The sequence below is a fragment of the Brachionichthys hirsutus genome, unplaced genomic scaffold, assembly GCF_040956055.1.
Source record: "Brachionichthys hirsutus isolate HB-005 unplaced genomic scaffold, CSIRO-AGI_Bhir_v1 contig_790, whole genome shotgun sequence".
Lineage (NCBI taxonomy): Eukaryota > Metazoa > Chordata > Actinopteri > Lophiiformes > Brachionichthyidae > Brachionichthys > Brachionichthys hirsutus.
The window spans coordinates 74563-88135 of NW_027180324.1; the positions used below are offsets into that span (position 1 = coordinate 74563).

General features: G+C 37.3%; 2 protein-coding genes across 2 annotated transcripts; both read left to right on the top strand.

The window, feature by feature from the left end:
* The first annotated feature begins 142 nt into the window (after positions 1–142).
* Positions 143–8122, top strand: LOC137912745 (dipeptidyl peptidase 4-like). The gene is made up of 26 exons (XM_068756882.1): positions 143–277; positions 522–603; positions 989–1078; positions 1178–1272; positions 1367–1441; positions 1560–1612; positions 1734–1806; positions 2078–2198; positions 2289–2443; positions 2535–2632; positions 2941–3070; positions 3226–3264; positions 3349–3447; positions 3550–3620; positions 3720–3773; positions 3904–4028; positions 4176–4226; positions 4946–5044; positions 5808–5877; positions 5965–6159; positions 6301–6355; positions 6443–6542; positions 7090–7148; positions 7240–7312; positions 7437–7510; positions 7695–8122. The coding sequence occupies exons 1-26, from the start codon at positions 143–145 to the stop codon at positions 7794–7796; spliced, it is 2373 nt and encodes a 790-aa protein (XP_068612983.1). The 3' UTR covers positions 7797–8122.
* A 548-nt stretch (positions 8123–8670) lies between these two features.
* LOC137912768 (glucagon-2-like) lies at positions 8671–10253 on the top strand. The gene is made up of 3 exons (XM_068756906.1): positions 8671–8765; positions 9737–9892; positions 10098–10253. Exons 1-3 carry the CDS (start codon positions 8671–8673, stop codon positions 10216–10218), a joined length of 372 nt encoding a protein of 123 aa, XP_068613007.1. The 3' UTR covers positions 10219–10253.
* Positions 10254–13573: the final 3320 nt, after the last annotated feature.

A 13573-nucleotide genomic window follows, 5' to 3' on the forward strand; every position in this document is an offset into this window, starting at 1 on the left:
ACATTTTTTATGGATACATATAACAGTACTGGTGTAAGATATGGAAAAATAAAAAATTGAAAAGGGAAGTAAAGCTATTGTACCCTCCCCCAGCAATCACTTTTGCTGATTAAGTGACTTGCGTCAAAGATCGCCTTAAAACATGCATGTTGTTCGTTCTTTGAAAGTTGTGGGAGCTGCTGGCTTCAGGGAAGAATCTGTCTGGTGGCAGACTCCTCAGGAATGCAGCGGGAAGTGTGAGAAGCCTGTTCCTCCGAAAGAAGGAAGGAGCGTTGATGTAAAAACATTCCCTGAATGGTTTTTTTTCATTATTAATTTTAACAAGAGATTGTTAGCAAGGCTGCTTGTCCAAGAAGTAATACTTTCAAGGATTGTTAAAGGCTGACTGCTTCACGGGAAACTCTTCAGCATCATGGTCAGTAATGGATCCGTTCCAGTTTGCTCGTGGAAAAAAAAAGTATCAAATCTCAAACGAATTTTGGATTTCAGTGTTTTTGCAACTTTTGTGTCACTTTCCACAGCGCTGCAGCAAGGTGCTGTGGTGGGTGTTTGGGGCGGCTGTCGTCATCACGGTAATAACAGTCCCATCAGTTTATTTCAGCAGTAAGTTCCGTCTCAGGTCTGTATGTGTCTTTGTGTGCGCGCTGCCGCCGCGTAAAAGCGCACCGTCTGTAGCTCTAAAACGTATGAAAACACTATTTTCGGCTCATCTGATTTGTTTCAAGTTTTTTTTTTCGTGAGCACCCTACGTTTTTAATCTTAACACGTTTGCTTGTTTTAGCGAGAAACGTACGAATGAACAGTGACAGTGTGATTTTTAAAGTTCCTTTTATCTTGGTGATTAACGTGCAGATGGCTTTGCAAAACTAATTGCGCCACCGCGTGACGCACAGATGGATTTGCTCATATTGTTGCAGAGTTAAAGAGTTAAATAAAATAAAACACATCTGGTGACAACCCAAATAACGCAGGGTGTCCATCATTTCAGAATCCGATGGCTCTAAAAGGAAATTCACCTTTGAGGATTACTTCAATGACACCATTACATGGAAATCCTACAATTTGTATTGGATATCAGGTATCACCAGGCAGACCAATCCTTTTTATCAGACATGCTGTTCTTTTGGGCAAGATAATAAATGAATCTTCATGTTCCATGTTGTTTCTGTGTCTGCAGACAAGGAGTATCTGCATAAAACAAGAGATGGGAATGTGTTCCTGCACAACGTTCAAACGAAAGAGGAATCACTATACTTGAGCAATTCAACCTTTGTAATAAATCCCGTTTTCATAGTTTATAACAAGATATAATAGCAGCATCAATGTAGCGTAATAACTTATATTTCCACCATCATTTTCATTGTAGGCTCAAGTGAATTCGACACATTACCTGTTGTCAGGTGATTATAAATATATTGCTTTTGAAAGTAATTTCACAAAGGTAAGATGTTGCTTTTTTCATAACATTCATAAACATTTATACTGGTTCACTGTAAGTATTTCTTTTAGTTTGACCATGAAAAGGTCTGAAAACAACTTTTGTGTTTGCAATCCATCAGAAATGGAGACATTCCTTCACGGCTTCTTACTCCATTTATGACAGAGAGAGTTCGTAAGTTGCTTTTTATTACAAATTAAAGGGTATTAAAGGGACAATTTGGGGCCCCAAAAATCTGACTGAAGTCAATCAGCAATATATGGAAATATATTTCTATTTCTTCCATATTTTCCAGAACATTTGTTATGCCTGTGAGTCTTCCCTCTTTTGTGCAGTACTTTGCCTGGGCCCCGACAGGAAACAAATATGTAGGTGTATAACATGGTATTACTGATTACAATGTTTATTTTTTACATTCTGTTAAAATTACTGACATTGCAGCTCCAAAAAACATAACTAGTTTGTTCTGACTTTCTATGTATGGCACTATAGAAGCTAATGTGGCATTTTACAAAATAAATGTCAGCACATGTGAGTCTTCTGTGAAAGTAAAATTGCATTTGATGAAATAACATGAAGAAAATGAATGAATTTTTGGGCATATTTATGATTATAATTAATTATAATTCTCTTTTCCAGGCTTATGTGTCAGACTTCAATGTTTTTTTCAAATCCAATGTCACTTCTGAAGTTGTACAAGTGACCCACAATGGGAAAGAGAATGAGATCCTTAATGGTGTTCCTGACTGGGTCTACGAGGGTGAGTGGACCCAGTCACTTTTTACAGAGGTGGCTCTCTCTCAAAGGTGGCTAAAATTAGTTTTACTTTTTCCCGCTTTCCTGATTTTAGAGGAAGTCTTTGCATCAAATGGAGCGATATGGTGGTCATCAACTGGAAAATTCTTGGCTTATGCAGAGTTTAATGATACAGATGTTCACAAAGTGGAATTCTCTTTGTATGGAAATGAGCAATATCCTCAGACAGTGGCGGTTCCATACCCAAAGGTCAGAGACATATTCTGCATAACTGCATAAATTGTTTTCTTGATATGCAATTAAATTTTTTAAAATGCATGTTTCATTCTGCTTGGTGCAGGCTGGTTCAACCCTCACCAAGGCGAAACTCTTTGTGGTCGATACCACGGATCCATCAAGTCGCACACTGGTGGTTCCCCCTGCATCGGTTTCTTCTGGGTCTGTATATTATTAACTTTATAACAGAAATGTTCAAAGCAGGAAGCATGACAAACAGCAGTTCTAGGACCATTATTTGTTAGTTGTGTATGATGGGATCAAACCATATTCCATAGGTAACCAGTTGTTCAGTAAACTAAAACTGGGGCCTTTTTTCCATCTTTGCTTGAGGATAAACCCACTACTCTTTGAAAGCCCCTTGTTTGTGACATTGCTTACATCAAATTGCATCGGAAATTGAGTCAAATGCATTGTCTTTCTGTTCTGTCTCATGAAAGTCATGTCTCTTCCTGTTGTGTTTTCCTCAGTGATCACATTTTGTGCTCAGTGACCTGGGTTACAGACGAGCGTGTCGCTGTGCAGTGGCTCACACGGAAACAGAATTACCTGGTCGTACAGATCTATGACCTCGATGGAACCAGCTGGAAAGACAAACAGGTAAGGTAGCTCACCCTCCGGTGGTTACCACTCCAGGCAGGAAATCATGAGTAGTGTCCAGCTGGATCACCTTGAGGATCCTGACACGTTTATTGATGTTATGTTCATGTGATTAAATGTTAATTAACAGAAAAACACGTCTTTACTCCAACTAGACATTTGAGCAAAGGAGCAAGACAGGCTGGATCGGACATGTAAGTCTCTATAAATCTACCAATATAGATTAAAAAGGTTAAATTATTTTCTTGATCTGTGACTCTAAAATCTCATTTTTCCAGTATGTGCCTTTACCTCTTTTCTTTGCTGAGGATAAGTTCAGTTTCTACAAAGTGATGAGTGACACTCAGGGATACAAGCATATTCATTATGTGAAAGATGTAAGTATTTCTTAAGTAAAGTAAAGTAAAAATATTCCACACCATAGCATTCACCGTGTCTTTAGTGCTCAATTATGCATTCATTAAAGGCATTTTGTTCAGGGCAAAGCAACACCTGTGACTTCTGGGAAGTGGGAGGTGATCTACATATCCAAATTAACAAAAGATGCCATGTGAGTAATGATACCAGTGGGGGGAAAAAAATCATGAACACCGAAGAATGTAAGGAATGACATACATGCACATCTGACGTGTTAAATTCTTTTCAACAGATATTATGTGAGTAACGAGTACCAGGGAGTACCCATAAAGAGAAACCTGTACAAGTAAGGCGCAATGCTTCTCCAGGCAGCGACATCAACACGGATCATGCTTCTATGGCTCCCATGAAGCTGAGCGTTAACTGATGCTGATATTACATGAGCTCAAATGAAGTTGTTGATGGTTTGTTTTCAGGCTTCTGATTGGAGGCATCTCTTCTACCCCTCAATGTCTCACCTGCAATCTGAATAAGGACAGATGTCAGTACAACTCTGCTTACTTCAGCTTTGATGCCTCTTACTACCGAATGGATTGCTATGGTGAGTTGGACATTTCCTCTCAAGCAATGTGTCATCCATGGTGATGGCATGTGTGAATGATAAGCATGTTAAAAAAGTTAAAGCACTCCTAAAGTCCAATAATAGAATTCATGTAAAATTGTGCATGTCTTTATTTTTATTTTGCAGGACCTGGTTTTCCCCTCTACACACTCATGGACAACCAGGACTCAGGTGCAGGTCTGTGTGAAATGCACTCACACTAAACCCATTGCAAAACGATTTATTACAACTGGGCCATTTTACCGTTTATTTTACCGTTTATCATATTCTAATCCTATTCGTGCGGAGTTTGTATGTTCCCCCCATTTCCGCGTGGGTTTTCTCCAGGTTCTCCGGTTTCCTCCCACCTCAAAAAACATGCAATTGAAGTGAATTGAATACTCCAAATCTTTCCATATTCATTCATTCATTAACCTGCTGATCAGATCTAGACATTCTCTCTACACACTAAACATGTAACTCTCTTCTCAAAACATACAAACCCATATTATGAAGCTATTTTACATATTTTCCACTCCTTTTAAAATACTCTATGAATAATATAATAAACGTGAATCATGCTAGTTGTTTCTTTGTTGTGGTGTAATTTGCCCTGTGTCTCTTCCACTGTCTTTTTCATTCATTTGCCTCCATTTGTTGGCATGCAATTCTGTGTGGATTACCTTTAATAGATATCAACATAAGGATGCTATGAATCATGGCTTTATATTTTATCTTTGCCACAGGCTAGCCCTGGTAGTTACACAAAACGTATCAGACAGAATTTCTTTATAATTCAAAGAAGTTGTTAAACCTGGAAACATCATTTTCCTTAACTTTAATAATGTATTTTTGGGCACATCAATAATTTTCTCTATTACTTCAATTGCTCTCTCATGTCTGTTTGTTTTCGTCAGAGCTTTCCGTCCTTGAAGACAACAATAATCTGGAAAATGTGCTGTCAGAATACCAAATGCCATCAATGCAATATGGCACACTAGAGGTTGCAGGATTTGGTAAGATGTTTCAGAATGTCTGCAGCGATAAAAAAAAAAAAAAAAAAAAGGCTGCCTTGAGCAATAATCTGTTCTTTATAGCTATTTCACACAGAAAAAACTTTCCTTTCATTTAAAAAGTACTGCGAGATCTGTGGCGCCTAGTGGACCATGATTCAAAACCATCTGCACAGACGTGTTAAATTGATAAGAAAGGTTAAAAAAAGGACCTTCCTCCCACCAGCAGATTAATTTAGAAAGGTTCTACTGTCATACCATGATGCTTAAATGAAGCAGTAATAAGCAAAATTGTAATTAATTAGATATTTACTATGATGTTTAACCCTTTATTGCCAAAGATATCATAATTGATACACAACTTTTTCAGAAGTTTGAATTTCTATTTTTTCCCCCGAAAAAGCTGACACATGCATTTGCATTTTCCATGAAAAAATTTCAGATTTGGCAAAAGTTACATAAATTAGAAGACTAAAAATGTATATATATATATATATATATATATATATATACTTTATTTCAAACAGATCTTTGGTATCAAATGATGTTAGAAGGTTCCATTAAGACCTTATTTTCCAAAAATTAGAGTGTTCTGACGATTACTTAATGGTGCGTGTGGGCTTTAAAGGGTTAACGTCAAAAAGTGAATTTGCTTTACTCCTCTTGGTGTATGTAGTGTTTGTACTTTTAGTAAAAACAGTATTCATCTGTTTTTTTTAAAGGATGTATTTTGGCTTGAAACCTTAATGACCTTTATTTCAAACAGATCTTTGGTATCAAATGATGTTACCACCAAATTTCAAGAAGTCTAAAAAATATCCTCTTCTCATTGATGTGTGAGTAAACTGTGCTCCTCCACGTTTGCTCCATCCCAATACAATCCAGAGAATGTCCAGAGTAACATATGGCATCCTGATTTGCAGCTATGGTGGCCCCTGCAGTCAGCGGGTATCCTACCGTTTCAAGCTGAACTGGGGCACCTACCTTTCCAGTTCACATGGGATTATCATAGCCAGCTTTGACGGAAGGGGAAGCGGTTACCAAGGTGATGAAATATTGCACTCAATCTACAAACGCCTTGGTACATTTGAAGTTGAAGATCAGATGACAGCCGTAAGGTACAGTGAGTCAAGCCCTCCTGTGGCTTCACCTCCTCCCTACTATACTGTGATGCATTATATGTATTAAAATGGCTTTATGATGCTTTATTACATGTCCAAATAACTGTTTGTTTCTAATGGAGCCAATAAATGTTGCAGGAAATTCATTGATATGGGTTTTATCGACAAAGACAGAATAGCAATATGGGGTTGGGTGAGTTTTTATTCTTGTGTCCTTATCTCTATTATTCATTAATTTTTGTTTTTTAGTTAAATAAATTCATTCTGTTCTCTGCTTCAGTCGTACGGTGGTTACGTCACCTCAATGGCCTTGGGTGCTGGATCAGGACTCTTTAAGTGTGGAATAGCAGTTGCCCCAGTTGCCAAGTGGGAATATTACGGTTAGTACTCAGAGAGTCCATGCGTTTCTCTATCCTGTGAAAGCATTTTGCTTGTATTACCCACAATGCAGCACCACTGCCAATAGTTCAGTGAGATTCAGGTGTGCTATTTGAGCTCTGCTGGCATCAGCTGATCCAGATGAACAAAGCTATCATCAAAGATTGACGATTCATACATAATTTACTGTACCTATCAGTACCCGTTACCTATTTAAAATACATGATTACAACACTGACATGCGCAGCAGAGCCTCAACGCCTATGTTGCCACGTACGTCTACATGAGGTGCAGAAGTGTATTTTTTATTTATTTGTCAAACATGATCAGTGTGGAAAACAGTTTATAAAAAGTGCATGCAGATTTTGTACAGATGGCTTTAATTCTCAGATTACTCAGAGGATGAGTTCCCAGTTAACAATTTCAAAACCTTCATACCCAATATCCTTGGGGCAAAAATTAATATATGATGTCTTTCTGTTGAACAAGAGTTTTAGTGTCTGTTCAGTATTTATTGTACAACTATGACATCAACTCAGTCTGCTGCAGATGCTGTGTACACTGAACGCTACATGGGCACGCCCTCCGATAATTCAGATTCTTATAAGGTAAGCTAAATGCAAGTTGTCAGACTCACGAAAAAGGGCTCAAATCATTGCATAATTCTGATTACCTTTATTGTATTGTTTAACTAAACAGAATTCTTCGGTGACGGCCAGAGCAATGAACTTCAAACTAGTAGATTATCTATTGGTTCATGGAACAGCAGATGGTACGTCCTGTCATTTGATCCAAACACCCTTCTTTTCCATTTTTAAGCATGACAGTACAGCTTTTTCACAAATGAATGAGCTTTGATGTTAAATCACGTAGCTGAAGCACTCTCCTCCCTGCAGATAATGTCCACTTCCAACAGGCAGCACAGATCTCCAAAGCTCTAGTGGAGAAGCAAGTTGACTTTGAGGCAATGGTAAATATTGTCTCAGGGAAGTGGGGCAAATCCTGGCCTTGGTGGTGTTGAATTAATGAAGGTTACAAGTGGAAAAATGACTTATTTATCATTTCATCCAACGTGTTTCTGATATAAAATGTGCATAGTTTCATAATGTTTTGCATATTTTCATGTGTTAATCCGGTTTTGGTGTTCATTTCAGTGGTACACTGACAAGGACCACTCCCTGAGCGGGTCAGCCTCCCGTCATACGTACACCCTCATGAGTCACTTTCTGCAGAAATGCCTTGTGGATCCCAAATAGATATGAAGAATGTGACGACATTTTCTGTTAACATCACTAGCATTTATTTTCTAATTTGTTCTTACAGATATACTGAAGTATCACGTTGTACTCTGTACATTTGCGTTGATGTGTAATGTTTAATTGCTGGTACAAATGGGCATTTGTATGTTATCTTGATTTGTGAAATATTTGTCAAATTATATGACATTAAATGCTTACTGAAAACCATTGCATGCTGTTCTAATGTGGGTATGATTTCAATAGCTGAATTGCCTTTCACTGCTTTATTTGAGAGTGTTATCATTTTTGTTGCAGTCAAATGAAAGTGAAATAAACATTGTTCAAACCACAATCTTATAATTCTGCACGTTAAATGTGTTTAGAAAAGATTTACCGCCTATGCAATCAGTAGAACAAGTTACCACTATTAATAAAATGAAATAAAAATGAGAATAATTTGTTTTGTTTTATGCAAGACATTATTTGAACACTTGAGCGCTAACGTTTCTCATTGCAGAGCTCATGTTTGACCATAACACCTTAAATAACAGCTTTAATCATGCATATATTGTTTTCTCAAAGTCAAATACATTTTGTGGACTGAAACGGAAGCTGACTAATGGATTGAGAGTAACACACATCTGTGACGGTGGTGTCCTCTGGGAGGATGATCCTCAGCTGTTCTATATAAGACTCAACACTTCAGGAGGGGGCAATGAAGCAGCTTCAGAAGCTGAGAGAGCCAATCAACGCACTTTACATTTCCGATCTGATACTCGACAGAAAGGAGCACAGGTGAGAACACCTTACTCCTTTCGAGCATATCTTTTTTATTTTTTTCTACATTAAAATATTTTCACAGAATCTCTGTCTTTTTTCAGCAGGTCAAACAATGCAAGGCGCTCACTCATTGGCTGGACTCCTGCTCCTCATCATCATCCAAAGCAGCCTGCAGATGGCTGATCAGGACCCAGAACAAAACTCTGTGTAAGTTCAATTTTTTTTTCACTCATATTTTCCTAAAACCTACCGAGACCTACTGGATTATTCAGATGCATAATTGAAATGTTTGAGCAAATCAGCTACAGCAAACCTGGTTGGTTTATTATGTCTCACGATTGTCTCACGATTTTATTATGTTCGCACAATGATAATAAAGTATCTTGAATCTTGAAAAAGAAAAGATGCAAGTGTCTGGTTAAAAGTTTATCCATTTCAGAGACTGATCCATCCAACCAGGTTTGCCGTAGCTGATTTGCTCAAACATTTAAATTATGCATCTAAATAATCCAGTAGAAAATCAATGACCAGTTGTTGTTGTTTTTAAAGATTCTATTTTTTCTATTAATTTCAAATAAATGTAAGTGTTTTGTTTTTTGTTGAGATGGCTGTGAAACTTGTTTTTTTAGATTGAGAATGCTGTGCAGCTTGACAGTTCCAGGTTTGATGCAAGTGAGGCATCATCTGTTAAGGAAAACATCTGCTGCTCAAATAAAGCCAATACGGTCAATTGTTGAGGATTTGTTATAATTTTTTTCAAAGCAAAAGGGTGTGTTTTTAACAACTAGGATGATATTTGGTATCTTTATATTTATGCTGAATTCTCTTTATTCTAAAGCTCCTGGTGGTTTCACATTGCTATTTTGATGGAATTACTGTGTGTTCCACTGAAAACAGGGCACCTCTTATTTACCAGAAACTCTTTGCACAAACTTAATTCAGGGCATTACTGCATATTGCAAATGAACCTATTCAGCACTCAAATAAAAAAACAAAAATCACATGATCAATAAATTCCAAATGCACATTTATTATTAATAATAAATTGAATTGTGATTCAATGATGATTGGTAGGGGATAATGATGAAACGGTAAATACTGTGAGGATTCCAGCAAGCACAGACGATAGGAAGAGGCAATGGCTGAATTGACATTTTAATTATCTCCATGTTTTCCAGGTTTCTTAATGAAAACTCGTGGCTGACTGAACCCATCGAAAGCCTAAACTTGAAGAGACATTCAGAGGGAACATTTTCCAATGACTACAGTAAATACCTGGAGACAAGAAGAGCACAAGACTTTGTCCAATGGCTGAAGAACTCAAAGAGAAACGGGTGAGTATGGTCTTTCCTTACTGACTCGATGCAGTCAGTGATCCCGTTAATTATATTTTAGAAGCATCAGGTCTGTTGTATTTTGTCTAACTTTATTTCTATGGCATGGTTCTTTTTATTCGTTCAGCTTTGATTCCAGAAATACTACAGATTACTCAAAGATATACTTTATCAAATACCACCTAAATGTGGTCTTTTTCCACAGGAGTTTATTTAGACGCCATGCAGACGGCACCTACACCAGTGATGTGAGCTCCTACCTGCAGGACCTGGCAGTAAAAGAGTTTGTGTCCTGGCTGAAGACTGCCAGAGGCAGAAGAGAGTAGCATCAAATGGAGCTGGCTCTGTGTGATTGATAATTTCACAGTCTGTACTATCCTCTTTTTACTTGCTCATGCAATTAAACCCCTCATCAGAATCTCTGTTGGCTTTCAGTGGTTGAAGGGTCTGTTGTTGAAATGCAATCATTTTTGTTTGAGGTCTTTATTTCTTTCTGGATTATTAAATCTGTCCATAAAGGTTTTAGTATGTTCACTATTGCTCTCACATAAACCTGTAAAAATCACCTTGTTGATCTGAAATGCAACTTCAGTAGAGTGTGTAGATTTTCTTGACATTCAGATTAAAGTCACATTTAGTTTTCAATAAAGAATTATGTACAATGTATGATTTTACTCTTTAAGAACTGAAGACATATTTGAAATACTGTTTTGGCAAAGCACAACTTTTTGATCTACTCTAGAGTAGAGCTACATTCTACTACATGCAAGCACATCTTGGACACAGGCGCAAACACATTTATATCCACCCAATCAAAATTAGAAGAAAAATTATTATTATTATTAGTAGATCATGATAGAGTAAATACTACTACTACTACTAGTAGTATTTACTCTATCATGATAATTTAGATTTGTCCAGCAGATCTTCATTTTATAGCATTTGGCAGAATGAAAATGGGTAACTCTCCATGGAGATACTGCATGTGATAGAATCGAGCACTGGGTGAGTCCGGTCTGCCCATGAAACAACTTGAACCGGGAGAATTCTGTATATCTCTTAAAGGCTCCCTTCCATGCAAGACATTATCCTGAGCTTTCTTCTCACCCTGGATTTGACCTCATCTAGGATTTGCACTCATGTGTCAGAAAGAAGATTCAAATGTATTCAAACTTCAATGCTTTCAGTCAATAATTAAATGCTTGAACCTCTCGTGAGAGTTGGTTATAAAGAGAAACGTTTGATATTGAAAAAATAATAGGATGAATTCATCCTATTTCCCAGTGAAACCAAATGCTTGGCGAGTCACTCTCCTGCAGCGGCGGAGCTTCGTGTGCTGTGGGATTTCTACCAGGTGGCGTGTGTCACTTGTCACTTGTTCACTGTTGAGGGATTTCTCATTGATGCTTTGACAGCATGCCAAAGAGGATTATGTGAATTGAAATAACATTAAATCTTGTCAACCGCCTTGACTCATTAGAAAACATGGCTGGATTTACATTCTGAAGTTTCTCTTGGCACTTCAGACAAAAACAGCAATTCACAGGAGCCAGCAGCTTGAAATGCTTTGGGATGTGCCACCTGTCTAAATTGTCGTCTGTAGCACATCAAACCATCTGGTGGTTAATCCCAGAACCTCTGCCCACTTCAGTCTATTTGTCGGGCAATTCTCCTGGGATTGAAATTGGACACTTTAGTCTGGCCTCATTGGTGACATATATCTCTACCATGTGCTCCAAATAATCACTTAGCAATTTAATTCAGATTAATCTGTGATTTGGGCTCGATAGGATTTTAAACACAAAGCATGGTGAGGATGCATCCTGAACCTTGCTGCATGAATGCTTTGTGTCTATTATTTGGAATGAGACCTGGAATAGATCAGGTGGAGGATCTTATTCGGGGGGGGGGGGGGGGGGGGGTGATTAGGAGCTGAGGGGATGTAGTCATAACATCTTGGAATATAGGAGTCGGTGCCAAGGGTGGGACCATATCTCTGTGAGTTTCATTATCCCCGTGCATTCCCTATGATAGAGAAGAGGAAAATGTATTCTTTATGCCTCCGACTGTGGAAGAAGCTGAAACAATGAGTAAACCCCACACAAACACCCGGGGAATGTGTTCAGTTTGTGCAAATGGGTCCTGAGACATCCTGGGTTCAGGTCTGGGATCCTCGGAGGGGAAGCAGCAGAAATGAGTCATTGACAAAAAAGAATGGCCATACAATTTATTACGGTAAGTTAAAGTAGCACTGACAAAATGTACATAATAAAAATATATTTTCTCAGTACATTTTTTAAATAAATCAATGCTTTGTTCTTCAGCTCCATTTTTACAGGTTCGTCGTAATCTTTGGATGTGATTTACTTTACTTAGCATGAAATGCATTTTAAAGAAACTCTTGGGATTGTCTAAACTTTATACAAACATTAAAACAAATTAGATTATTAACAATTACAGTACAGTCTGTTTGGCTACAAAATATTCTTAGCAAACAGAACAGAAGTGATTTTTTTTTCCCCACAACAAATTAAGACATGTGTATCAACTCAAAGAATTTATTCCCACTAGTCAGAATGCTGACATGGAGTCGACAATAGCCAAATGAGAGACAAGAAATGTGGGAAAAGGGTATTCAGGTGGTCTTCATGTAACAGATGTTTATCATAGATTTTCAGAAACTGTGTGTACAGATATGGTCTGTACCGTTCAGTCCAGCCTAGAAAATCACATTTGATTTCAAAATGAAATCTCCGTCTACAGAAAAATAAAAGAAGAGATAAATGTAGGTTATGAGTATAGAAATAAAGAAGTGAAGAATATTTTGAGGAATGGTATTCCAAAGTACCAAAATTACAAAATATTGCTTATACAAATACAGGCAAGACAAAAATTTGACGTGATCACGTCATCACCAAAAACCAGAAGTTCCTCCCTAATTTACATTAAATTTAAGCAACACACTAAGGAATAAATTTGACATTCATGAAATAAGAATGAATAAGAATAATACACAAATAAGTAAGATTGAATGAGAATAATGAAATAAGAAACAGAGGAATTCACTGGTCAAGCAACCAAGAACAAGCAAAAACAAGCAAGAATATTTGTGACATATTAGATGCATAACACAGCTATGAACTTTCTTTTTACAAGACTAAACTTGAAGGATTGATAAACAGCAGCATAAAATGCCGACACCCAGAAGGGAGAGGGACAAAGATTCACAACAACTGTTCTCCATCTTCATCACTTGTCATCTCGGACATCAGTGTTATGAAATACTGTAACTGAACCGTTGGTACAAGAAAAAAACATGGATAGATAATTATTAGTGAATAATATGATTTTCCTTCAGGCATTTAGATTATTTTCTGAAGTAAAAGTAGTTTAATTGTATTACAGGCAGTACTGCTGCCTTGGAATGACCTTTATACCCATGTCGTTAGGTTTGAAAAAAGCGTAACTAAGTTGTTATATTAATAGTAAGCTATTTTGAATGAATGTTTTATTTTTCTAGATGAATTTCTAGTCACATCACAAATAAATGTCATTTTGCAAGTTGGATGGTGTGCTTCAATTCCTTTTGCAAGTAACGTAACTATTGAAAACATTTGTGCCAAAAAGTTCAACTGGTAGTTAATACTGTCATGTTTCCCTCCTTTTTCATGCAGCCAATGT

Coding starts and splice junctions, on each gene's coding strand:
- LOC137912745 (XM_068756882.1), top strand. CDS start 143: ATGCATGTTGTTCGTTCTTTGAAAGTTGTGGGAGCTGCTGGCTTCAGG. Junction 3,071..3,225: donor CCAGCTGGAAAGACAAACAG/GTAAGGTAGCTC, acceptor TACTCCAACTAG/ACATTTGAGCAAAGGAGCAA. Junction 6,160..6,300: donor GATCAGATGACAGCCGTAAG/GTACAGTGAGTC, acceptor TAAATGTTGCAG/GAAATTCATTGATATGGGTT.
- LOC137912768 (XM_068756906.1), top strand. CDS start 8,671: ATGCAAGGCGCTCACTCATTGGCTGGACTCCTGCTCCTCATCATCATC. Junction 8,766..9,736: donor GACCCAGAACAAAACTCTGT/GTAAGTTCAATT, acceptor CATGTTTTCCAG/GTTTCTTAATGAAAACTCGT. Junction 9,893..10,097: donor AAGAACTCAAAGAGAAACGG/GTGAGTATGGTC, acceptor CTTTTTCCACAG/GAGTTTATTTAGACGCCATG.